Source organism: Cydia pomonella, chromosome 10 (genome assembly GCF_033807575.1).
Source record: "Cydia pomonella isolate Wapato2018A chromosome 10, ilCydPomo1, whole genome shotgun sequence".
Taxonomy (NCBI): domain Eukaryota; kingdom Metazoa; phylum Arthropoda; class Insecta; order Lepidoptera; family Tortricidae; genus Cydia; species Cydia pomonella.
In genome coordinates this window covers 4,339,166-4,366,227 of record NC_084712.1, presented here as the reverse complement: position 1 = coordinate 4,366,227, position 27,062 = coordinate 4,339,166, and the positions used below count along the sequence as shown (strand labels likewise).

The 27,062-nt window shown below is 42.5% G+C and overlaps 3 protein-coding genes across 4 annotated transcripts in view; 2 read left to right on the top strand and 1 right to left on the bottom strand.

The window, feature by feature from the left end:
• Positions 1 to 16,028, top strand: part of LOC133521864 (axin) — a 99,377-nt gene extending 83,349 nt beyond the window's left edge. Inside the window, exons 4-18 of the mRNA XM_061856967.1 lie at positions 2,845 to 2,926; positions 3,762 to 3,864; positions 4,899 to 5,025; positions 5,376 to 5,524; positions 6,030 to 6,144; positions 6,277 to 6,402; positions 6,948 to 7,078; positions 8,725 to 8,865; positions 9,688 to 9,790; positions 10,408 to 10,551; positions 10,832 to 10,937; positions 11,465 to 11,642; positions 12,979 to 13,188; positions 13,845 to 14,024; positions 14,195 to 16,028. Of these exons, the coding sequence (XP_061712951.1) occupies positions 2,893 to 2,926; positions 3,762 to 3,864; positions 4,899 to 5,025; positions 5,376 to 5,524; positions 6,030 to 6,144; positions 6,277 to 6,402; positions 6,948 to 7,078; positions 8,725 to 8,865; positions 9,688 to 9,790; positions 10,408 to 10,551; positions 10,832 to 10,937; positions 11,465 to 11,642; positions 12,979 to 13,188; positions 13,845 to 14,024; positions 14,195 to 14,321 (1,974 nt within the window). The 5' untranslated portion in view covers positions 2,845 to 2,892 and the 3' untranslated portion in view covers positions 14,322 to 16,028. The remainder of the gene's footprint in view (positions 1 to 2,844; positions 2,927 to 3,761; positions 3,865 to 4,898; positions 5,026 to 5,375; positions 5,525 to 6,029; positions 6,145 to 6,276; positions 6,403 to 6,947; positions 7,079 to 8,724; positions 8,866 to 9,687; positions 9,791 to 10,407; positions 10,552 to 10,831; positions 10,938 to 11,464; positions 11,643 to 12,978; positions 13,189 to 13,844; positions 14,025 to 14,194) is intronic.
• A 4,876-nt stretch (positions 16,029 to 20,904) lies between these two features.
• Positions 20,905 to 25,613, bottom strand: LOC133521861 (uncharacterized). Of its 2 annotated transcripts, none has more exons than XM_061856964.1 (10): positions 25,458 to 25,613; positions 25,029 to 25,121; positions 24,751 to 24,862; positions 23,928 to 24,590; positions 23,631 to 23,843; positions 23,223 to 23,363; positions 22,701 to 22,881; positions 22,158 to 22,374; positions 21,603 to 21,813; positions 20,905 to 21,420 (listed from the first exon to the last, which is right to left on the bottom strand). In XM_061856964.1, the coding sequence occupies exons 1-10, from the start codon at positions 25,532 to 25,534 to the stop codon at positions 21,307 to 21,309; spliced, it is 2,022 nt and encodes a 673-aa protein (XP_061712948.1). In that variant the 5' UTR covers positions 25,535 to 25,613; the 3' UTR covers positions 20,905 to 21,306. The 2 variants fall into 2 exon arrangements, with proteins under 2 accessions (XP_061712948.1, XP_061712949.1); XM_061856965.1 differs by having other exon boundaries at positions 22,158 to 22,359.
• Positions 25,614 to 25,679: 66 nt separating this feature from the next.
• LOC133521863 (uncharacterized) lies at positions 25,680 to 26,970 on the top strand. The gene is made up of 3 exons (XM_061856966.1): positions 25,680 to 25,941; positions 26,031 to 26,304; positions 26,679 to 26,970. Exons 1-3 carry the CDS (start codon positions 25,880 to 25,882, stop codon positions 26,880 to 26,882), a joined length of 540 nt encoding a protein of 179 aa, XP_061712950.1. The 5' UTR covers positions 25,680 to 25,879; the 3' UTR covers positions 26,883 to 26,970.
• Positions 26,971 to 27,062: the final 92 nt, after the last annotated feature.

Below are 27,062 nucleotides of genomic sequence, written 5' to 3'. Positions count from 1 at the left end.
GAAATATTTTACCGCGAATAACGCGAACGAATTTGGCAGCCTTACACATTTTGTTTAGTTTCCCGCCATTCCCGCCAAAATTATATAATTTTTCGCAGTTCGTGCTGCCATCTATAGGAAAATATTCCAACGTATGCAAATGCGTTTGTCGTATGCTTCTTGATGTCCACCGCGGTTCGAGGCGTCATCGATAGAGGGCGCTAGTTGACAGCTGTCTGTCATGGTTGGTTGATTGTCAAACTCGTGTCACTGTTGTATACAAAACCAAACCAAGCTAATTTATTATTAATTTAGAAGAAACTTTTCTGTTAATGTCGTCCGTTTGGCTCCGCAGCGGCCGCCTTTATTGTTGTAACAAGTAAGAACAAAGACCTTGCAGTGTTTCACTCATAATTAGTCATAATGCCGTAATATTGTCTCCCGAAACAGCTAATGATTCCAGGATAAATACCATTCCCATCTGTCTAAATTAGCATAAGATGTGTTACAGTGATTATCTCGCGGTGTTCAGGTTTCCGAGTACGAAATAAACAGTGTTTTGGTGTCGCGAGGCGTTGTTTTAGTTAGGGCTACGAAATGTGACAAGTTTGTTTATAATTTGTTTCCTGTCCCGAGACTCGAGTTTCATCAATGGGAACCGCGTTTAATACTGGATAAAGTTACTACTAGCAGTATAGCTAACCATAAACTTTCAAGTGTTACACATTAATATTCCTAAAAATGCTTTAAAAGCTTGATCAAAACTGTATATATGAAACCCTCTAAATTTACTTTCACTGGCCTTGAGTCAGAGATTTTTGTTTGTTTTCCTAACATCTAGTAGTGATGTGCATATCCAAACTTAAATCATCTACTCATAAAAAAATGGTAATCCATCAAAATATATATTGCATTCTATTCTCAGTTACATGCATTTGGCATGAAGTTATTGATCCGCAATAACATTAAACCCTATCATAAATGCAAAGACTGCATAATTGGTAAGGGTCCGAAGCTACACAGCTACGGACCCATTGTGTGGAGCATTCAGCCTCCGCTCGGATCACTTGTACCACAGCGGTTGCTTTGCGCAGTCGTGCCGGAATCAATTCAGAGTTTTTTTATCCCAAATATTAATAAAGATCATCTTATAATATTGAAAAGTAATTCCTCTAACTGGTGTGCTACCTCAGTGTATTGTTTGTTTATGCACAATGAACATGGTAAGGTCTATTATAATTTTTTGCCCCAATGTTTTTTCTTTCATAACTTGCTTATTGAACCGTGAAGTTATGATTTAATATGTTTTGACATGCCCTTATTATATTTAAGTTTTTGTGCAATACATTATGGGTGAATTTAAAAAGAGAATTTTATAATTTTTTGGTCTTGCAATGAAATACTGTTTTTTTCATGGGGATATTTGATATTGAGTGTTATTAATACTTTAATTTGGGATGGTAAACTAGCTTATAAATAGTTTGTCCGCTATTGGTGTTAGTGAATGTGCAACACCTTAAGCTCCGATCGATGCCGGAGACTCTTGACTTCAGTCCGCCATCTCATTTTTTTACTGTTGTCCCGTTTTAACCTATACAAATAGTTGTGATGCTGGATATGATCCTCATTGTGTGATGTATTGATTTTTTTGGTGGCTTGGTGGTTTCTAGTGATGCGGACTGAATGAATATGATTCCGGACATCATTTCCTTTATTATATTGTGGCTATCTATGGATGGAACTAATAAATGTAGTTATTAAAGAAGTAAATGTTATTTATAAACTGTTTAGTAACTTAAGTAGTTTAAAATTTGTACTTTCTCATACATGATTTCCAAACAATAGCAAAGAATGGTTTTGAATTTGAATTAAGTAGAAAGAGTAGGTATAGAAGCGTTTTTTCATTGTATGTATTACGTATTGTCGTTTATATACGATTTACACGTATTATCGTATCAACTCGATGATTACAGCAATACTTCGAAATATTGAAAGATTTTGGCACCTATACGACCATATATCGTTCCTCAGAAGTTTTTTGAATACACAATGAAATGTGACCTATAAATATTCGATATGAGTGGTTTGCGCGGGAATGCTTTGCACCAAGGTGTACAATTAAAAAAACTTTATACAATGATTATTTGAACTAACGTAGCAAATTATTTGGTAGCTTTTGTAGCCTATAGTAGTCTCAATCAAGGAAAGGAAGACACGCCCCATTTTATGTCATTTAATTATTTACGTATGTTATTTTACGCTTTTGGACTTCGTAAATTCATGAATTGATATTAGTATAATATATAGCTAGGTTTTAACTTGTGAATACTGATTTTTAGTCTTAAGCCCGTGCCGTGTCTTTATTTATTAAATAATTATTGCACGAAAGATCGTACAATAGGCAAACTTATTAAACTTATTCTTTAGCATTTTTTGCTCTATACAGATGTTCGGACCCACGATTTTCGACCACATGAAAGGTTAAAAAAGTGATATTATAAAATTCGTTTTAACATCAGCTAATGTGTTGTGTTGTTGTTAAAGCGGTGGTGGCCGAGTGGATATGACATCCGACTTTCAATCCGGAGATCGTGGGGTCAAATCCTGGCTCGTACTAATGAGTTTTTCGGAACTTATGTACGACATATCATTTGATATTTACCACTAGCTTTTCGGTGAGGGAAAACATCGTGAGGAAACCTGCATACATCTGCGAAGAAATTCAAAGGTGTATGTGAAGTTCCCAATCCGCATTGGGCTAGCGTGGGGACTATAGCCCAAGCCCTCTCGCGCATGAGAGGAGGCCTGTGCCCAGCAGTGGGACGTATATAAGCTGAATTATTATTATTATTATGTTGTTCGCAGGTGGTATCTCGCCATGCAGCGCGCGGGTGGGAGCAGGGCCTGTGCGCCATGAGCCACACTCCTATAGGCGGCCACCCGCAAGGTACGTCTACATTCATTTTACCAGTACAGTAAAACTTCGATTATCCAAACGCTTATATAGTTTGTTCGTACTTCGAACACTGAATTACCCGATATTTTTTTCCGGTGTTTTTTATATCAGCATTAATTTGTACGTCATATTTTAATTACTGTACATACTGTGTTGTTATGTAAAAAGGTTTTGTTTTTGTTCCAAGACACCCACATTTCGATTATCCGATCCAGTCTCGTACCCAATTAGTTCGGATTCTCGGGGTTCTACTGTATTAAAGCTACATACATGGTTCGAGAACTCTACTGAGTTACGGTATCGGTACAATCGATCGATTACCGCATTGCAAATTTTCATGCCGTCTGAATGAGTCTACCCAGCGTGATTGTCATATATCAGGACTTGGTCGTTCTGATCAGCTGCCCGCCGCGGGCCGCGGGTGCGATCGTCGCATCTGCTAGCGTGCCCCGTATGCCCATAATGCTGCTCGCTTGACTTGTACTAAGGTACTAAAGGGACACAACGCCTAGGACTAACAGCCCCGCTATTCTGGATATCCTTCAATAAAATCGGACCGACGTTTTTCATTTTTATTTGAAATTAATCGTATGACTCATTATCAAAACGGATAGATTTTGCGATAGGGTTGCGTTTCTGTCTAGAAGGTCATAACAGACATGTTTTTTAGTATTAAGTCCCATCATTTCGGCGATGGTTTCCTGTAGTCTTGGTTTAAAGACTTACTTTTTAAGGTTCCGTAACCAAATAGAATTTAGCCGATAGAAACGTCTCTTACGAAGCATTGACCAGTAAGAAGAGTCGCTAAGCGTGTTTTATACTCCAGGTTGGGATCACAAGCTTGCTGACCGGTCGTCGCTGCCGCCGGCCTCTGGCGAGGAGAGGAAGATACACTCCAAACATGTCTTCGCACAACCACATATGTCTAAGTAAGTTTTCTTTCTTGCTGTGGTTTATATTCAGGTTGAGACCATAAGCTTGCTGACCGGTCGTCGCTGCCGCCGGCCTCTGGCGAGGAGAGGAAAACCCGCGTCAAACATGTCTTCGCTCAGCCACATATATCTGAGTAAGTTTCCTTTCCCACAATGTTGGTAAATGCATAGTCAGACATACAGGTACTTATTTTTTATTGAAAAAGCGAATACCTGTCGTTTTAAACACTTACAATAATACAACGGAGCTACCTTCAATGTGTGGGTTATTGATTGCACGCGCTGGGAAATAACGTTAGGGGTCATCTATTAATTACATCACACGTTTAGGGGGAGGGAGGAGGTCAAGAAAATGTGACACGTTGTGACATGGGGGAGGGGGGAGTCATACATTTTGTGACGTCTTTTTAACTTCATCAGTAACCGAAAATATATAAAGCCTGACCAGTAATATATGATCACGCGCCATATTGCGGAATCTCATTGGAACTAAATTTTTCATACTAAACTAAACTGTCACCCTATACATGAGAATAACAGTGCCCTCTTGACAATGATCATATATTTCTGGTCGGGCTTTATTCAAAATTTTAATTCGCTGTAAAGTAAATAACAACTTTTCGGTTTTTATTCGTTTATTTTCTTTCCTAATCAGTTTTGGATTATAAAATTACCAATATTTCGTTCATCAAAAATATTTTGATAAAATATTAATGATATGTGCATCGATCCTAATTCTATTGGCCGATTTCGTTGAAAACAAAATTGCCAATAATGTGACTGGTGTGAACCAGGGGGGGGGGGAGGGGTTTGCCAAATGTGATGAAGTGTGATAAGGAGGGGGGGGGGGGGTCAAAAAATCTAGACATTCGAGTGATGTAATTAATGGATGACCCCTTAGGTTTGACTACGCTTGGAAATTATGTTACAAATATCTAAAGGGGTATTGGGTTTCAAGAAAAGCGTAGGCGCTACATTTATTGTTATTGTACATTGCTAATGTATACCTATTGTTGTTTTTTTGTGTACAGAGTGGGAGCGTCCGGAGCTCTGCGCTCGGAGACGGAGGGCTCGTCGGGCAGCTCCGGGCAGTCGGCGCGCTCGCTCGCCTCGCCGCCCTACATGCGGTGGGCGCGCTCCCTGCACGACCTGCTCGAGGTAACACTACTAGAACACTAGAACGTATTATCGGGAGAATGATAACTAATAACATAAGCACAGCATGGGGAAACTCTCCAACATCTATTATTAGATCTCGATTGTATCGGCATTTACCATACTGGCCTGTAAGCTAGGAATAGCTCACGAAACCTGGTGGAAAATCTCTGAATAGGATAATGTTTGTTAAGGTGACTGCCAGTAGGGGTTTCTGCACTGACCAAGACGCGGCGAACGGGCCCCGGCCCCTCCTCGTAATCCATCGTGTTTGAATAATTACTCAGTTGCCAATCAAGACGGCGGTATAGACTTGTTTCTATGAATGTACTCACAATGTGTAATGTATTCAGGATGCAGAGGGCGTGCGCCTGTTCCGCAAGTTCGTCAGCGGCGCCGGAGCCCTGCACGTGGACCGGCTTAACTTCCACTTCGCCGTGCAGGGCCTGCGCCAGGAGACGGAGCAGACCAAGATCCGCCAGGTCGTCTCCGCCATATACAAGTGAGTGCCCATCACCGGAGCCTGCACGTAGACCTCAACTTCCACTTCGCCGTACAGGGCTTGCGCCAGGAGACGTACAAGTAAGTGATTATGATTATGATCCAGTAACATATCAAGAGGCGTTCCCACAAAGGACTTTTACACCACCAACTTAACGTCGCGCTGACTGTCAACGCTGACGGGCCAAAATGTATGTTTTTTTTTAAATAATTTTGAGCGCTGACGCATATGCGGCCGAACGCGCCGCACGTCGGCGCCGCTAAGCGGTTAGCGCCAACCGATGCTTCTGCGCCTCTGCCTTCAGAGAGCGTGCTGTCCGCAATTTGCAAACTTCGGTATTCGCGGTAGGCCCTCTGATGCGGTGCGCGCCTTTGCCTTCAGAGAGCGTTTTACTCGTAGTATCGAACTAAGAACTACTGAACCAGCCGCGCTGACCTCGACTAAAACCAGCCTAGTCTGTAGCTGAAGTAATATGGAGTCCCTTGATGATTCCTTGTGTTGTCAGGTTCCTCCGCAAGTCGGCGCTGGCGATGCCGGAGGAGCTGAAGGCGCGCGTGAAGGCGGCGCTGCGCGACGGCGCGCCGCTCGAGAAGACCGTCTTCGACCGCATGGAGCAGGAGGTACATCTTCCCTTAAGTACACTGTCAAATAAGACATGGAGCCTTTGCAATAGTCCGCGTAGCATTTTCTCATCGCTTAATAACCTGTCTATATAATGCTCCTTAGCCTTAACGAGATGAACGTATCCCCAGGTGACGCGAGCCATAACGGAGTCCACCTACCAAGCCTTCCTGCTGAGCGAGGCGTACGTGTCGTACGTGTCGGCCGCCACGCAGCCGCTGTCCTCGCCCGACGCCTCGCCGCCCGCGCCCCGGGAGGTAATAACGATTCTAGGGACGCTAACGCCTGGGCAACGATCCGAGCCACCGCCATGAAACAAATGTGTGGCGGTCGCCGTCAGCATTGAGCGTGCACGCTCGGGGCGGACGTCACATATCCACGTTATGATGTGTGGCAACATTCAATACTTCGTGTCGTGTATATAGCAATATATGTATTTAGTCAATGGCTCATTTTGACAGATAAAAAATGTTCCCGCTTCTCAGCGATGTGCACTTTTGCCATGATAAAATGTTTGTGTTTTTCATCAAGAGTATTAATTAAAATAGTACATTACGATACAAGTGCGAAAAATAGGAAATTCGAAACGAGTGGCGATAAATTAAAACACGACCGAAGGGAGTGTTTTAAATCGACACGAGTTGCGAATTACCTATTCGCACATGTATCGTACAACGTTTTACAGTACATATGGCCCTTTAAATGTTCGACACAGTAACGTAATATGCTACTTTTCGCACTAGTGCTATAAAGTAGCCCCATATGTACTGTAAAGTAGTTTACAAATGGTTTCGTTCTCCAGGTGAGCTCGGGCCTGGCCACCCTGCACGAGGGGCAGGAGCTGGGCGCGGGCGCGGCGCCGGCGCCGGCGCGGCTCACGCACGACGCGCTGCTCGCCACGCAGGCGCGCCGCCTGCACCACGACCACGCGCCGTACGTATTGTCTCACATGTTCCCACACTTCTACCAGGCTCCCAACGCATACTTTTTTTATTTATTTAGGATCACCAACAGACAATACATCATGGAAAAATAATCTGTAGCTTACATAACTTTAAGGATAGATGTTTGTCCAATTATAAGTAACCACAATTTATTACTACAGTATAAACGGCTAACTCCCAGTCAGTTGGCTAACCTTGGAACTAGACTTCTGCGACAGTATCGCGTCGCGCACAAGACTACCCTTCTTTTTGAACATCAAATGAACGGGTGACTTAAGATGCTGTCGCACCGCGCTCGAGCTAAGCCTACTGTGTCTAGTAGACGAAATATAGTTTGCACTGAATCGTTGTTCTAGAACAAGTTGTTGAAGGGGTGAAGTTATATTTCATCAGCTTTAACAACCTGGTACGTTCCAATTTGTTACGAGTAGGCAATACTGAAAATATGAATTCACAGATATTGTCACTAAAGTCAGTAGAATGTCAAAAATCCAAAAGATCTACTGCGATCTGATACATTGCTCGCGTAGTATTCAGTAGGAAGTAACTTTGTTGAATTTGATTTGTAATACTCGTAGATGAATGTTTCCTTTTAAAAATGCCACTTTCGTGTTTTTATGTTTTTTCTACTCAAAATCACGTTCACGAGCTCTTTCGATCTTAATGGGATAAAAAATGTCCCAGGGTTTTTTCTTATTGGGTTACCATTTAGTTATTACGGTAACAAAAAGGAATGTTTGAAAAATGTATGGATATTTTGGGACACTTTCTCCTGTAAGGTTGGAAAGGCTTCGCGATCCTGTGTAGAAAACCCACAAAAGTTGCAAAAAAGGTCACATAAAAAAGTGACAAAAAAGAACGCTCAGATATGTATAACTACAGTACACTCAGATATGTATTTTCAAGCAAAAGATCAATAAAATTGTCGATTATACAAAAGACGTTATTGTTTTAAACCTCTTAATGAATTGAAAATTACATTTTGCTTGAAAACGTGACGTTTTATTGTGCTAGAGTCAATTAATTAAATATGTCCATGAATTTTACTCACATCACATTAATCACATACCTATATTTGCTCAAATAAATAAGACATACAAAGGATCTTATTGTGTTATAAATTCATGGACGATTTTGTGTGACCCCATCCTTAGCGGCTTTTTACATTTTTATTTCATCAAACAATTCTTGACCCCCATAGCATGAGCCAACTTAAATATTTTCATATTTTTTAAATAGCACTGAAATTCCTGCAAAAAAGTACGTGCGAATACGAACATAGTTTTCGCTACATATAAATGTCACTATTAGACCTAAACATATTGCAGATTTTTTTTCTAATTTTTTTAAGTTTCTGTTATGTATACTTGTAGTCCTAGCCACCTTGCAGAAATTTCAGCCAAATGTTTTGCCATTTTATTTTATATTTAGTTGCCCCGGCAGCTTATCTGATGTGTCGTATCGTTTGCCCCCATGCCTGCATGCCGCCCTGCCGCGCTAACGCTGTGTTGCCGCCGATTGCCCCTTTCCACCATCCACTCTAACCTGACTATGATCATACCTTAACGCTTACCCACCAATCCTTAACCCTTTAAAACCTCTCCTGACGCAACTGGCACGTTCGGCTGGCAACAGTAAGCACCGCACGAAGTCGGTATATAGCGCGCACGTCACCTACGCGGGATACACGCCAGCTTCGAGACAAGATTCCGAGCGAGCCAGCCTAAGCAGTGGCCGGACGGATAGTGATGTCGTCTCGCTCTCCGGGAGCAGCGTGTAAGTGTTAGACAAGGACAATTACTGAACGTCATCTACGCGGTATACACGCAAGCTTCGAGACAAGTCCCGAGACTCGGTTCACTTCGGAGTGAACCAGCCGGAGCAGCGGCCGTACTGATCGTGATGTGGTCTCGCTCTCCGAGAGCAGCGTGTAAGTATACCTAGAGCAAAGAACAGTTAGACAGAGTTAAAGCAGGGCCAAGGAGAGTAAGGCGTATCGCGAGCTTAAGCCCTCTGCACTTCTGGACGCCGATGCCGACACGTGTGTCGCTGGATCCGAGCGTTAGTAAAATGGTACTGTAACTGCTGCGGCTACCCGTTCTTACCCTTCGACAGCGTGAATGTCCAGAATCAGAAAGAGTGAATTGATTTTTGCAACCGTGTATTTTTGTTTGAAGTAAGTATTTGCACTATCCTGCTTAGTAATGTAATTTACTGTCTCCCTAGTAAATACTCGTATTATTGTGTTTCCTGCACGAGTTCTTATCATATATTTTTTTGGCGTTTTAATCAAGCTTTGATTTTGTTTCAAACACTATACTTTTTTATTTACACGAATGTAGCAAATTTCTAGTCTTGTTTTTAAATTAAAATCGCCATAATTTCATCCTGCAGCTTTAATTGTTGCCTAAAATAATTCTCATATAGCCTCTCGCATCGCATAACGTGTTCTTACATCGAATATACTTTTCGATTCTACAGAATTATTCCGTACCGATTAATAAATATTTTTTATTCAAATAGTATACCAAGGCGTCTTGTCATCTGCCGTTCATGTTATCAGCGTTGATTTGCGATTCTAATAATTACGTGCTGCAGGGACGGCCTGTCCGTGCGAGGGACGCGGGAGCGAGCGCGGCGGCCGCGGCTGCCCGGTCTGGACCGGAACGCTGTCATTAACAAGGAGCAGGACACCGCTATGGTAAGTAATCTCAAGCCTGGCTGATAAATATACAAATAAATAAATGTTGGACATTCCGCCACAAACTGACTAAGCCCCACAGCTCAAGAAAGTTTGTGTTGTGGGGACTTGACAACGATATACATAATATATAAATACTTAAATACATAGAAAACACCCGTGACTCATCACACGAATAAATGCCCTTACTGGGATTCGAACCCTGGACCATCGTCTTCAAAGGCAGGGTCACTACCCAATAGGCCAGACTGGTCGTCTAAATACCTATATAATATTAAATTGGTACATGCTATGTCAATGCGTTGAGCAAAGAAGTTTCCAGATCTATGGTCACCGGTAGAGTCCACCAACTTCTTTAAAACCTCTGAAGAGGGTGTGGGATTCATGGACCGGGTATTTTGTTGTCTTTCATTGGCTGCTGCAGCCGCGCTCTATACGATTTTTTGTGGAGATGGTAATGTGTAACACAAGTGGCATCCCACACCAACAACCATCCCAATATCCACAAACTTAGTGACATTTCCAATCAACAACGTCTTAACGTTTTAAATTTTCAGTGTAATATAGAGTTTTCTCTACAAGTATTTTTGCTAACTGATATATTTTGTCTTGCGCAGGTGATCCCGCGAACACAGCGGATGTCAGCGGAGGCCCTGCGCGTATTACCGCCGGCCGAATTTGCTCCTCTCCTCATCGAGAAACTGGAGCGGGTGCAGCGCGACCAGGTGTTGAAGGAGCGCCTCGAGCGACGTCTGCAGGAGGTAATCTATACTGGCAAAGTTATTGGCCCTTGCAGTTACACTTCGACCCATCGGGATTTTTTGTGTAGTTGCCCCCTTAGGAAAGATCCGTCGAGCTTTTTTAACCATCTTCATGTGCCGGATGATGGAGCTCACGGGTAAAAAAAAAAAAAAAAAATGGGTCTTCCTTTGGTTCAAGATAGCTTGCTCCAAAGTCCTTCATTCTTTGTCTGGCGAGGGCGGGATTATCATTTAATTTACCTATGTCGTAAACAAAAAGATATGAGACGTTTCGTTGCAGGGTGACGGGGAGGACGCGTCGACGCAAGCGTTGCCTCCGCAACTCGTCGCGGCCGCCATTCGCGAGAAGTTGCAGCTGGACGACGATAACGACCAGGATATCCTCGGTGAGTCCTCTCGAAACTGTTTTTTTCTACTCGTCGACTGTAATGGTTGAATTAAAATTTCGTATACCCCCCCAATCAACTATAAAATTAATTTCGATACGCTGTAGTCAACTATAAAAGGAGTGATCAATCACGTGCCGCCGCGCTCCCATAGAAAAGACTAAACGGGCGACAAAAGTCGCGCATTTATGTCTTTTGTCCTACATTTTGGTCTACTGAGATACCGAGTATTATTTTTGATGACTCGAAGAAAAAATATTGTATACAGTAGTGATATAATCAAGCTTTTCAATCTCGTACCTTACTTAGGCAACTCAGCAAGCTTCTTTGTCTAAACACGGTACTCGACTGAAAAGCTCTATTATATCACGATTGTATAAAATACTATTAACGGTATATGCCGTCGAATACATAGTAAGTGTAGCAAAACTTTAGTAGCGCGGATCCCAAGGTTTTATACGGGGCCCCCGTGACAATCAAATCTCGTTTTATATTCGACTTGCTTCATAACTATGTCCCCCCCCCAGACCAGCACGTGTCGCGCGTGTGGTCGGAGCGCACGCCGGGCGCGTCGCCGCCGGGCGGGCGCCGCGCGCGCCGGGCGCCGCACCCCGCGCACGCGCGCCGCGCGCCCTCCGCGCTCTCCGCCGACTCCGGCCACTGCGACGCCAGCGAGCGCGCCCCCCCGCCCCTCTCGCACTCCAGGTGACTATGTCCCCCCCCCCCAGGCCAGCACGTGTCGCGCGTGTGGTCGGAGCGCACGCCGGGCGCGTCGCCGCCGGGCGGGCGCCGCGCGCGCCGGGCGCCGCACCCCGCGCACGCGCGCCGCGCGCCCTCCGCGCTCTCCGCCGACTCCGGCCACTGCGACGCCAGCGAGCGCGCCCACCCGCCCCTCTCGCACTCCAGGTGACTATGTCCCCCCCCCCCCGGCCAGCACGTGTCGCGCGTGTGGTCGGAGCGCACGCCGGGCGCGTCGCCGCCGGGCGGGCGCCGCGCGCGCCGGGCGCCGCACCCCGCGCACGCGCGCCGCGCGCCCTCCGCGCTCTCCGCCGACTCCGGCCACTGCGACGCCAGCGAGCGCGCCCACCCGCCCCTCTCGCACTCCAGGTGACTATGTCCCCCCCCCCCAGGCCAGCACGTGTCGCGCGTGTGGTCGGAGCGCACGCCGGGCGCGTCGCCGCCGGGCGGGCGCCGCGCGCGCCGGGCGCCGCACCCCGCGCACGCGCGCCGCGCGCCCTCCGCGCTCTCCGCCGACTCCGGCCACTGCGACGCCAGCGAGCGCGCCCACCCGCCCCTCTCGCACTCCAGGTGACTATGTCCCCCCCCCCCAGGCCAGCACGTGTCGCGCGTGTGGTCGGAGCGCACGCCGGGCGCGTCGCCGCCGGGCGGGCGCCGCGCGCGCCGGGCGCCGCACCCCGCGCACGCGCGCCGCGCGCCCTCCGCGCTCTCCGCCGACTCCGGCCACTGCGACGCCAGCGAGCGCGCCCACCCGCCCCTCTCGCACTCCAGGTGACTACCGACCGGACTGCAAGCATTTAAACTGTCATACTGACATTACATAGCGCGATCCAAACGTCTAGCTTCGCCCGACTTAGTGAGGACGCTGCAGGCTGAGCGCGCTCCTAACCTTACCCCGAGCTTAGAAGGCGGCAAGCGGTCTCCGACATCGGAACGTATACTGCACGTCCCGAACGTCGGGTTTTGGACTTTATACATATGGCACGTGGGAGCAACCTGGTGCGCGCTTCGCGAGGTCTAAACGTCGAGCTTAATCGTACTTCTTAATGTGAAAGCATCGAAGGCTCCCGACACTGGAACGTGCTTTGCGCCGTCCAAACGTCGGACTTCGCCAGATTTAAGGCGTCGCGGGCGCACAACAGGGTCTTCCGTTCAATATTAAAATCAATGTCCGACTTAAACGTAAACACCTCTTGTTTCCCGCCTGGACTATAGTTTACTATTAAAACCAACTGCTTGATATTACTAGTTTACAGCTTTTAATTTTTTTTTCGACTGAAATACTTATAATCCCAACATACAGTTCCCTCCGCAGATCGTTCTCGAAGAAGACGGTGACGGAGCTGACGGACAGCGGCGTGTCGGTGGTGAGCGACGGCGCCAGCGCGGGCGGGCGCGTGCTGCAGTGGATGGCGGAGGGCGAGCGCAGCCGCCGCGACAAGGAGCACTCGCGCGCCTCCTCCGCCGAGCGCGACGAGCCGCGCCGCCGCCCGCACCCCGCGCTGAAGCCGCGGTCAGTGTCACACACACACACACACACATAACTAAATTGACTAATACTTGACAATCTAGCAAATAGATTTTGAAACCTCTCCAAGCTACTTGAAGACGGCGACCGTAACGGGCTAGACATGTTATAGTACATTACGATACAAGTGCGAAAAATAGGAAATTCGAAACGAGTTGCGATAAATTAAAACACGACCGAAGGGAGTGTTTTAAATCGACACGAGTTGCGAATTACCTATTCGCACATGTATCGTACAACGTTTTACAGTACATATGGCCCTTTAAATGTTCGACACAGTAACGTAATATGCTACTTCTCGCACTAGTGCTATAAAGTAGCCCCATATGTACTGTAAAGATTGTATAACTTCGACAACAATCTGTTTTGTGTTCATTTTAGTATCAAAACACGCACGCGGTAAAGATGACTCAAAATTATGTATTTTTTTTTAAATGTGAGCACCGCGGTCGGCAAAACGTCCCACTTTGTCGCTTGCCATTAGGACGCCTTGACAGGTTATTCGTATAAAAATACTGACAAATCTCGCCCTTATGGCAAGCGACAAAGTGGGACGTTTAGCCGGCTGCAGTATCAACCATTTACTACCATTTTCGTGTACCATAGTTCAACAAACCTAACGATGTAGTTATTATTAACAGCGTAAGCGGCAACGCACGCAGTGGCACGGGCGGCAGCGGGAGCGGGAGCGGGTGCGGCGAGCACACCGTGGTGGTGGTGTCGTTCCTGGACGAGGCGGTGCCGTACCGCTTCAAGGTGCCGCAGGTGCCGCTCACGCTGCGGACCTTCAAGGACTTCTTGCCGAGGAGGGGCAACTACAGGTAACACACCTCATAAAAAATCATATATATTGCTTTATAAAATAAAATAAATCTAAATTTGAGGGTTACACGGGGCGTCCAGCTTGATTGAAAAGTCCTTGGTTCAAATTTATTCTAATATCTAACATCCATACAAAGGACCACGGCACAAATATATACCTTTGTTGTAGATACTTCTTCAAGACGGAGTGCGCGGACCTCGACAACACCGTGATCCAGGAGGAGGTGAGCAACGACGCCGACACGCTGCCCATGTTCGACGGCAAGGTCATGGCGCGCGTCAAGGCCATCGAGTGAGCGCTCGCCTCGCTCATCGTGCACGCTACGCCCAGCGTGCACGCTTTGTTCGACGTGCACGCTTCGCACGAGTGTTCTGTGCTACGGAGTTTGGACTGAAAACGGTCAGATCTGGATTGTGATCAGGTGTCATATTGCGTGCTAACTCTAATTTTACTCTGTTGAGCTGAATATTTTAAGGAATGTATTCATTGAATATTACCTAGCATAGTGCCCTTGAATAAAATAGTGTGGAATGACGTTTAAATATAATTTCAAAAGTTTTTATGTAAGTCTATTCTGTCGAATTTATAACTTTCTCTATTGTTTACAACAACGTTGCGTTATTTGCTGGGTAATATCAAATGAATACATGCTCCCTGTTTTCGTCAAAAATAAGGTCACAATTTTATTTTTGTGAAATGCCACTTCGTCAGTTGTACTAAATTACGGCACGAAAATGGATCTGACAAAATTTGCGTCATTTTAAATCGAAATAAGCTAACTTGTACAGTTAAGTCATCGAAGTGGTTTAAAATAAAGAGTTATGCACAAATCTCATACAACTGATAGATACAGAGCACGAATTGTGATAGATTTATGAACATCCGACGAATTATGAAATTTATAAATGAATATATGACAGCAGGTTATCATATCGTATCGATACTGATTATTCGTTGTGCTAAATATATTTAGTAAATTATTGTGTATCGAATGAAACGGTTAAAAACCATAATCAATTGTTTTGCCAATGTGTACGTGTATGTACGGACGTTTAACTATTGTCATCGAATAGTTTTATTGACGACAACTCACACTCGAGGCAGTGCGAAGCTAGAATTATTAAAATTATTTATTTTATAGAAATCAGTGTTAAGTACAATCGCTATACATACGCGGCATCTTATTAGGTTCCTCAAATTGAAATTCAAGCGCATCGTCTGATTTGTAAAGTTGTAATTGGATTATTTAAATATTCTTCAATTTTGTGATGTAGAACAATGTTTAAATATTTCGAGAAATACAAATTAGATAATCTAGAAATCAATGACTGCGTTAGGATTTCAGTGACTTTTGTCGAAGTTGCGATGACATTAGCAAACTCGACCATCACAAGGTTCCTTTTACTATGTCATCGTACATTGATCGCGTAGTTTTTATTTTTACACGGAGCTAGTTCAGTACGCTTGTACAATATATTTTAAGGCCGCTCGATAAGCCACATGTTTTATTATTAATTTTTATATCAGCTGACCGGACACTAGGCCAAGCGATCAGTTTTTTCGTCAAAATAAATGGGTGGATCAACTTTTTTTTGTTATTCCCCATTAGCCAGGCGACAATAGTAACAATATTAGAAAAAATGTTATAGTATGGTCTACTATAGACGCTGCAAGTTAAGAAATCAATTTTGACAGTTATGAATTGACTTGCCACTTATGTGACGAATAAAGTCATCATTGCCGTTTCACAATCTTCAAATAAGCTTAGCTGGTAGATAATGTGCATGTTTTATCTGGCAGTCAATTTATTTTTGAATTAGCTATCCATATATATAAGGGTCAATTCATAACAGTCAAAATTTACTTCTTAGCTGCGTTAGACTATAATATGCTAAGTACATTCTGGAAAGGGCTTATAAAATATAACTGTCATAATAATGTATGTTTGGTTATTTTAAATACAATAAAACTGTGGTTTTAAGAGTTACCCAGGAGACCGTAACCATGATGGCGAGTGACAAGACAAAGTTGATCCACCCAAATATTGCCTCTATGGTCCAAGTGTCTGTTTTGCTCTTAAGCTGCACACGACTGCTGTTACGCGTCTGCAATAAAATATATAAGGATAAATAATATCAATGCAAATTATACTCTATCGGAATACATTTAAGTGTTATTTTGGGCGGTCACGCAACAGAGTCGTGTCGAGCCGAGTCTAGTGTTATTTGAATGACTGCTTAGTTTGTATATTTTTAAATTAATAACTTAGCTATAGTTACGACGTGTTCTGTTTAAAATTTATTACTTCGTTAAATTGGCTTTCGGAATTTTGATGTTAATGAATTACGGTTCACGGAGAGGATACTCGTTCTACTAAAATAACTTTGTAATACCAAAACTCTCAAATCAAAATAAATCTGTTGCGGTAAACGTATCGGTAAAAACATCAAGTATGGTTAAACGTGTCAATTCGAATACATTTTTCACGTTAAGAGGATAGGCCACGGCCGCTTCTCCAAACGTAGTCCTTTCCTCTTTGGATTTTAATATTATTAAAAACATTTTAACTCAGTTTGTTGCTATGCCCCTATGTTTTTTTTTACGAATCTTTAATTATTATAAGAATTAGGAGCATTAAAATTTTTGTAAAAAAAGTTTTTTCGCACCAAATTTTTACACAAATAAAAAAAGTCAAACATAGAGGCATAGCTATCATTAATATAAATCAAAATATGTAAAAATCATTTTCCATAATGTCAATATCCAGAGAAGAACTACGTTTGTATGGCGAAGTATTGCATTATAAATAGTTCCGTGGTTCCATCAAAATCCGTAATAAGTTTTTTTAAATAGTAATTATATAAAAACTAGAGCTTCATTTTCTCCGTATTATGTTCAAGAACGAGTGTCTTCTCCGGAACAGTTGCTACAATGAATTTATTAATCTTCCATCGTGTGAGAGGATCTCATGTAACTAAACGTTTTCCATGAAATACGATACAAATGAACAATGAAACTGAGAATATTTCCGTTCTGCAGCTGTGAATAGGACTTTTAGCGAAATAGAATAAGTCTGTATACTCCGGACTGGTTGCACCGCTTTCTTTCACCGTTTGACCGCGAAAGACGTCAACTGACGCGCCCGGCTACAAGCCAATATCAACCTTCGGGCATTCCGACAAGGTTCATAGGCGTGGCGCAAGATTACCACTTTGAACTCCACTGCTATTTTATATACCACTCCATAGTAAATCTTATTGGAATGCAAGAAGGTAAATATACGGTAACCGCACGCGGCTGGTGACGTCTGGCGGTCAAAGGGTTAACAAATAACAAGACCTGTGTATACGAAACCAGTATTATGCTATTTATATCCAATGGATAATTCTGCCAAGTATTTTAATACTAAACGCTACCTTTTTTACGATCTATTTTTTTACTCGTATTTCTAAACATGTCTTAGAAATTTTTCCGCTTGTCAGTTTTATCCATTAGAACTAAATAATCTGCGTTGCCCAGTGTTATAAGGAAACACCTAATACTTACACAATCCAGTGATCCGATTTGATAGATTTACTAAAGTATACTATCGTACTACTTTCTCAATAAATGCTAATGATAATATCTTACCACTATCATCCCAAAACGTATTATTCGTAACCAGTTTCCATACTGAAAGTTATAAAAATACATGAACCTATATTCTATTAGTAAATCTATCATTTCAATATTACTGTACCATTTCACGCCCGACCAGTGTCGTCGGCAGTCAGTCCCACTCGCCTAGTCCCCGCCTCGCCGCGCGAGTCCCGTACTTATTGTTTCGCCTCCCGCCACGTAGCGTAAGTTAGTGCGCCCGGTCCAGCGGCGTGAACACGCCCGCCCGCCCCGCCTCGCGGGTGCACGGTGCGAGAATCGGGTGCGGAAATGTGCCTTCAATGTTAATACATTTGTCATAGTTGATGCTTCTATTAGACTAAGTTAACACTTGTAAATATAGATGTAACGCTCCTTGGATTCTAACTTTATTATTATTTAATTTAATATAACACGTTTTAATTTATTGTCCGTCTCAGACACAGCCTCTACTTCCCAATCGAGCTCTCCTAGGTTGCTATTGCTTCTGATCTTCGATCTATTTATAAGTCTTGTGTCACTGCCAAATTGTTTTTCGTGTATAGCTCAAATTAAGTGTCTAACTCATGCGGACTATTGCCTTTTTATTTAAGAGAAGATTAGAACTGTGCCGCTTTTATTTATAAATCTTGTTATACATTTTACTGAACGCAGCTGAAATGACGAGTGTCTGTAATTAACGATTATAGTAAATATAATCGATTTAATCTGAAGGTTGGTGTATGAAGACGTACCCGTGTCCGTGTCTGAGAGGTATCGTAATGTCCAGATCACTTGTACTTGGACGCTGTCAGTAAGACGTATCGTAAAATGGGGCGACTTAAAAAATTGATGCTTCATACACATTACAAACATGTTTTTTCTTTAGAATAACCTCCGGTAGCAAAAATTTTTGCTCATTTAACTCGTCTATTACCAAATAAATTAAGAGAGAATAATTCTGCTTCCGAATCTATAAATATAACTCTATATTTTTCAAATCACCCTATTTTACGGTAATTGCATTGTTTTATAATCATCTTAAAAACGTGTTTATTGCCAGCGTCTTGAAACTCTGCGAGCTTAGCGGTGGCCGCGGGAACTGTACATTACATAGGGCGCTTACAGACCTGCAGCTTCTCAAAGTACCTATCATAATATTGTTATAAAACTTTCCTTCAACACACATGATTATCTTAATAAAGTTTAAATTGTCTGTAAACTAAAGTTTTCCATGTTTAGAGTGTACGCACGTGAGGTGGCTCGCCGCAGTATTACAGAGCCCGCGGCCACGCTTGTAGGTAACTATTACATTGCTATAATTGGACTGTATTATTTTTTTAACTAGAACGTGTAACATTTTAAAAAATAAACTGGAACTGTGCCATATACTTGTGAATTTTATTGTATACCCAGGTTTATTTTATGTTGTACACACAGATTTTACATCTATCACCAACAGATCAACTTGAGAATATGTATTCCCATCTGTGCCCGCCCCACCGGTCAATGCATTATATGGTTTTTATTTCACGAATCGGAATTTTAACTGTTAAATATAGCAACTATCAAAATCGACATTTGTATAATAAAAAAGATAGGAATAAATCCTTCCCATCTGTGCCCGGGGGGACAAATAGGAATACAACGATTCCCATCTGTGACCGCCGGGGATAGATGGACATGAATCATATATATATATATATATATATAATGTATGGAATGTCTTCACAGAGGAATACTCAAAATGCCAAGCACTCCAATTCCAATACAAAATTAACACACCTAGCGTGTTCTTGGCAATTATTATGTTAACATAAAAAATGCCGACATCAAAATCACAGACCCATCAAGTGGGTTAAAACTTATTTAAAAAACCGGACAGAATTAACATCAGGCATTTCCCTTTGTGGTCCAAGATCCCAGAGCCGCCAGACCTTAATTATTTTCTCATGAACAAAATGAATGGGATAATGTAGTGTTCGTATGTAGGTACTTTTAATGTCTGCATTACTTGCTATATTGGCCCGACGGCCATTTGTCCGGTACAAGGTGCTAAAGGTAGGTAAAACTAAAACTAACTTTTCTTAAGTTCTCATGGCTGATTTTAGTGTATGTTTTAGAAAATATTGTTAAAATTGATAATCAATATTGCCAAAAAAAATTCTAGACGCTTTAAAGCTACCAAAAAAATATTGCAACTATACTCATATTCTCGTCCACTTAGGGATCGAATTTTTCAAAATCGCTTCTTATATCTCGTATACATTATAAACTTAGCCTGATGTGCAAAATTCAACTTTCTAGCTTTTGTATTTTCGGCTAACTATCTCATCATCACCATTGTAAGCCGCAAATGTTTACGAGAGTAATAAGCTACTCTGCAGATGAAAATGATAGATTTCCATGAAAACGCAGTAAACACAAACATACGGCTGTTCCCTGTGAAGGGTTCTGGATAAAAACTGTGTGGTAATAAATACCCAGAATTGAAAAAAATAGCCTTGAAATTTCTTACTAGGTATGTTTGGGACAACATATATATTTGTGAAGCTGAATTTTCGAAGATGAACTTCATTAAAAATAAATTTCGATCTCGATTTACTGATAAATATCTCCAGCACCAACTTTACTCCAAACTAATAGTTCGAGGCAAAAAATGACATGTAATTAACTTCCTTGTTACTTCTCACTTGTTCATAAGTGTACAATTTGTCACTTGACATTTACGTTAACGAGAGCGTAAACTCGATCGCAGTCGATCTCACTCGCACTGATGTATTGGTGGGATATAAAGAGGGCTATGCATGAGTTCACGCGGTCGCTAACGTCAATGTCAATTCACAAAATTCATGTGGAAACGGACCGCGATAGTTGTTTTATTTTAAAATCCGGACCTCTGAAGAAACTAATTGGTGACCCCTGGTATACAGAATGTTTTTTTAGTCACCTGCAATAATTTAGGTCAATAATATATAGGTCATACTAAGCAACTTTTACTATGGGACTGACATCGACATCGCGAAAAAAGTACTCTCTATATATATGAAACAGCCAATATTTTTTTTCGCGGGTTGGTCCCGTAGCTCACCATGACGTATATATACACCCCGTTAATTATAACAGTAGACACTGTGGACCCAAAGGGGCATTACAATTGATATATTTCGTAAGTCACACAACTTTTATATTTAAAAAAAATATTCGTAAAGATATACAAAAATGTTGTAGATAAGTAGATTTGGAAAAATAAAAGAACGCAATTAAATTCTTTAGACTGTTTTAATCAACATAAATCAAGTTATTTCTTACAAATTATCATTATAAATATGTCGAAACATTAACTTCTTACAAGTATTATTGTCATATACACCAAATAGCAAAAATATTATAAAAACTAATATAGCAATTTATTTTATACAATAACTATAATTAAACAATACTGACAGAAATACGAAACTAATATGAATATGTTTCTGAGCATAAAGGTGTTTTATAAAATTAAGGAAAACGTAAAACACAATGAATGGAATTTGAAATAAATAGAATTTGGAATTTCACATTATGTTACAATTGTGATGCTCGATAATCATCAGAAATCACAAAGTTACCATTAATGAAAATGATCTAGTTGCAGAAATGTGGTATTTGATGATGCTATGGGATTATTCATTGGGGCTGCGGCAGATGTCCCGCAGCCCCTCCGTGAGCAGCGCCACCTCCGGGGCGCGCTCCGCGTAGCCCGCCGCGCGCAGGTGGTGCGACATGCTCGACACGCACTGCAAACAACCGCCTTCATGTACTGAACGAACATGAAAATTGCAAAAACCTAACCATTGGATATAAGAATAAGGGCCAGTTGCACCGACCACACCTGATGGACAGATCATCGTCACAGAAAATGATTAAATTTCTCATACAAAAAAATTTAGTGAACGTGAAGTCATGTCTGGCGAGTTACCTTCTCCAGGTACGTGAGCTGGGCCTGCGGGCACACGTCCGTGTGCACGCGCACGCGGTGCGGGTCGGGCGGCCGGCGCAGCAGCAGCGCGCGCAGGCCGCGCAGCAGGCCCGGCGCCGACGCCGCGGTCACGTCGGCCTGCAGCCGCACGCGCAGCTGGAAGCCTTGCGGCTCGGTTTCCTCCGCGTCGGGATGCTCTACGCGGAAGCATCTGTTGTAAAATAGTTGGGCCAAAATTATACATAGTATAATAATCATTATATGATTTACGGAAAGTTATGATCGTTCGAGGAGAGGCGACGCTGTTTAGTTATCATAGTCAAAACCGTCTTAGGTCTTAATTTAGTAGATTCAAATATTTATGACATGTTCACCATTTTATAAATGAAAGATCAAGACCACCTGTACGGCCCGCGGGCCAGTGCTGCGAAGGGTCAAGCGCGGCTCGCGGGAGCGCTCTAGCACGGACGGGGCTGGCGGGAGGCACGAGGCGGTTCAACCGGCAAGCCAATGCTTTAGAGCGACGGGGCGGGAGGGGAGCAGTTAGATACAAACCTGTACTGCGAGGCGGTGCGGCCGGCGGGCCAGTGTTGCGAGGTGACGAGCGCGGCGAAGGGCTCGAGCACGGCCTGCAGCGCGGCCTGCTGGCGCAGGTCCAGCGCCGAGGGCTCCGGCGGGAAGCGCGGGTGCGAGTGGTGCCAGCCCACCACGCGCAGCCCGCGCGCCTGCAGCCACGCGCCCGCCGCCGCCTGCGACACTGCAGCGGGGATACCTTACATTCTTACTCATATCAATTACCTATTTTTTAAAAATGCAAAGATAGCAAAAGATAAGTAGTTCCAACAATAAAAAAATTCGATACCTGTGTCCTGTGTATGTGTAACTTAAAATGGTACCGAACCGAATGTAACAATAAATTAGGCCATAATATAAAACACAGAATTTATATTAATAAGGGCGCCAAAGAGCGAGAACTCCTATAATGAAATATAAAAAGACAAGGGGGCTTAGGCTCCCTGATGCACCAAGGTAGAAACCAAATTAAAGTAAAATTTCGTTGATATTGGGTTAAAAAAATAGTGTACAACAATTCCTCACCGGGATCCATGTCGCAGTGCGTGGTGCCGGCGGCGGCGGCGGCGGCGCGGTAGGCGCGCAGCTGCAGCTCGCCGCGCCGGAGCCGGCCGCCCAGCAGCCCCATCACCTCGGCGCGCGAGCCGTGCGCGTGCGCGTCCATCAGGAGCAGGGCCGATACTGATAGGACCACCGAATACGGTGCCTGTCAAGACAAAAAATAATGAGTAAAACAAACTTTGAATTTGTTCAAATTACGGAAATCCATACTTTTATATAATGTCTAAAGAACTACATATGCATGCATATTATTTACTTTTGAAAACACCACAAATCAAACCTATCAATTAAAAAGTGCGACGATTGGGCAAAGTCGCACTAACCAATCTCTCCTCTCTGACCTCCTGATCTGGCTCTCATCTGGTTGGAGGTCTGTGATCTTTTAAATTGTATGTTAGAACGCATTTGCTCCATCTCCTATTTTGGCGACATAGACAATTATGTTCCAAGTCTATTTCAGAGTATTATATCATCCAGAACACTCACCGGTCGCTCGGCGTTGTAGACGCGGCAGGGCAGCAGCCGCTCGGGCCGCGGGCGCGGCGCGCGCGCCGGGCGCGGCTCCCGGCGCCGCTGCAGCACGTCGCCCGCCGCCGTGTGCGCGATCGTGTAGCCGCCGCCGCCGTCCTGCAGCCATGCGATAGGCACATTCGCTATTGACTCAGATTACAATACTACATTCGAGGGCGGAGCCAGCTTTATGGTCATGGGAGGAGTCACCTGACTAAAGAAACCCAAAAAACGTAAATGTACACACTACTCTTTAGAAGTATGAATGAGAGCAGGGAGTATAATTGAATAATCATTGGAAAAAAGAGTAAGCAGAAAAAAAATAGAAAATGACTAAATCAGTATAAAGACTAAAGAACTAGAAAATAATATAAAATACATCACCAAAACAATTTTCTTCTGTCTCTTAGGTGGCAGACCGAACTTATTTAATGGCACTGCTATTGGAGCTTCCACCTCGGACACCATACTGCCACTATCTTTCTCAGCCGACTCAGCATTAATTTCTGCCCTCTTGACGGGTTTCTCAGAATCACTGTCTACATCTACTTCTATATCACTGTCTGATTCTGAATCCTTCTTTTTCTCTATTTTAATCTAGACATAGAGCAGAACAATCAATTAACAATAAAATATTAAAATAAATAATGATTCATGTATTTCAAAAGCAAATTAACTTACCACTTGCTCCCCTTCTGAAACATGTAACGCCTGTCCCGAGCCCAAGACAATTTGCAATTTAAGACTCTTTATACTCTCCTCAGACACCCCTGAATCCTTCCTCCGCCTCTCCTGAGGAGACTTCAAGAGCTCCTTACTGCTGGTTCTAGCCCTACCTTTATCAAAGTTCTTTGACACTTTCCTCCGGTGATTACCAATTTTCTTTACAGCTTTCACTTTGTCCTTCTGTTGTTTAGCCATAGTTTTTAGCTTTGTATGGTCTTCCTTTGGTTCCAGGGATCCTACAGACTCTGTAGGCCCTATTATAAGTTCATCTTCATAATATATTTCAGATGGATTTACAATGAGATCAGATTTCTGTAAGGGTTTCAGACTTTTGTGGGTTACATTATTGTTTTTCTTCCTGAATGGTTTCTTAGGTACCGTAATAGTCGGTGAGGCAGTGGTAACCAGGCTCAAAACATTGCTGATACTGGAGTCATCGGTGACAATCTCCTCCTGCCCCACACTCGGGATGTCATCCTGTTCTTCATTCTTCATGAGCCCCATGGAAGGGTCGTCAAGTTTGACACCATACTCTGCTTCTATTAATGCTTGTATTTCAGCTGCTGACTTTGTTTTTATTGTTTGGGATATTTTATGAAAGTCCCTTCCATATTTGGCCTACAATAATTTAAAATACACTTAAATTAAAATCAATTTATCAGTTCAACCTACTTCCTTTTAGTCTTTTGAACATTTCACCAGTACATCATAATTTAGTCTTGGGATACTCAATGTTAAACATGCCATATACTAATTGTCAATAATATCATGTATTTACCATTTCCTTGCCAAGTAAATCTCTCTCAGCCTGGCTCCATGACGAGTGCTGTACACGCTGGTGTTTTAGCCTGGAGTCCCCCGACAGTTTCCTAGACGGACCATATTTTGCCCTTAAACAATACAGTAATGATTATACATTTGCTAAGTTCATGAAAGCATTTACTTATGTTATGTTAAGTACTACTAAACTAATTAGCAGCATTCACTTAGGTATAGCTTAACAATATTAATATCACTACTTGAATTACCTACCAATACAACAAAATAAATACTTGCCTCTTTTCCCGTTCATTGTCATACCAGTTAGCGACAGTCGAGTCTAGTAGCCACTGCGGGTGCACTGTATCCTCCCGGCTTGAGCAAGAGGGACTAAAATACATTTTTTCAAAAATAATTAATCTTCAGAATAGGTAAACATTCTCAATATTTTTCAACTCAGTAGGTACCTCTAAATATTTTAGTCTGATACAAAAGATGATGTTGAATACATTAAATTAATTAACGTAACTAATAAAATGTACGCTCCAATTTATATTGAAATTAGAACAGTTTATATGAAGTACAACAAAAATATTTTGATACGTAATTGATGTCAACAAACTAATCAAAACAAAAAATTTAATTTTGAGATTGTCCCTCAAAAAAATATTGTGTTCTAGTGGTGCATAGTAAATATTAGTATAGGCTAAATATATGAGTACTTACATTCCTTGATTATTTTGTGCTAAACAGGAATTAAAAGAAAAATCTCCCAAAACGTCAATCTCGTCATCGTCCGCCATTTTTGCTTTATTTTGAAGACGTATTTGAAATCCCGGGTATATCAGTTATTATCAGTTTCCTTCCTTCTGAACTTTTCTATAAAAAAAAATTATAGCAGCAGTTTTATTGATGTGTCAAACGGACTTTTAGAGCTATTCCTGTCCGATCGAACACGAGAAGAAAAAAATCGTATACGAAACGATACGAGTTCCGCTTTCAATCGAATGCCGATGCCGAACAGAAATAAAAGTCGTACAACACTACGAGGCTGTCAACCTCAACTGTTACCCGCAAGTCTGGAAATATAGTTACTTTTGGAAGAGGATATTCTATTAAATAAGAAAATAGATAATAGTGTTTTTGCCATGAACGGTATGAGAATCGTTAAAAATCTCCCCTTCCGCCAGCTGCGTTCTTTTTCAAGATGGTAATTACGAATAATTTAAAGGTTATGTTAACCCATTAGCATAGTTTTATGAATGAACGAATCACTAAGTAAATCCTATTCTTGTGTAGGTCAATATTGCACCAAGAAGTAGTGCAAGCCGCAGCGCCTCTGTCCATTCCGGTACCTGAAGGCGTAGACAAGCCGGCATCGCCAAAAATAGAGAAGTTGGTAGCGGAGATCACGACCCTGAATCTTCTGGAGGTGTCGGAGCTGAGCCAGGTGCTGAAGCGGCGGCTGAACCTGCCCGACGCGCCCGTGATGCCGGTCGGAGGGTTCGCCGTCGCAGCGCCCGCCGCCGAGGAAGAGGAGGCTGCACCAAAGGCAGTCAAAACTAGTTTCACAGTAAGTGAATTTTTCGTATTTATGGTTTTGATCGACACCAACCACTATAGAACCGCGATATAGTTTAATATTTTAAGTTATGTGTGTGTAGTAGTAACATTGCTGTGGTGGTTAATAACATACATAGTAGTAGTATGTTTGTTATTATAGCCACCTTTTTTAAAATATTGTCTTTGGTTACAGCAATAGTTACTCATGAGTCATGATATAAAACTATAAACATGGATTATATCTAGTATAACCATGAACGCTGTAAAGGGTTTGAAACTTCGGGATGTATTATAAATTCATTATATGTATTATAATCCGTTTTTATGTTTACTTATGAGGAGTGAGGAAGGTCTTTTTCATTATTTATCAAATTTTGTTTACAGGTAAAAATGACCAAATTTGATGAAAAACAAAAAGTGGCACTCATCAAAGAAGTGAAGAATCTTCTAGAAGGGTTCAATCTGGTGCAGGCCAAGAAGTTTGTGGAGAGTGTCCCCACAGTTGTCAAGGCAGATATATCCAAAGACGAAGCTGAGAAGCTCAAAGAAGCACTATCCAAAGTTGGAGCCATCATAGAAATTGATTAGATTAGATTGATTAGACCGTTAAATGTAAAGCTTAGTTTGTAATTTATATTATATTATACTTGGAGAAATAAAAATGTAGTCTTTGTTATGTTGGTTGTGGATCACTATTTTAGCAAAATTCAATAATTCCCTGTTGTCCTGTATTCTTCCCATAACAACACAACCACTGTTTAAATCCAT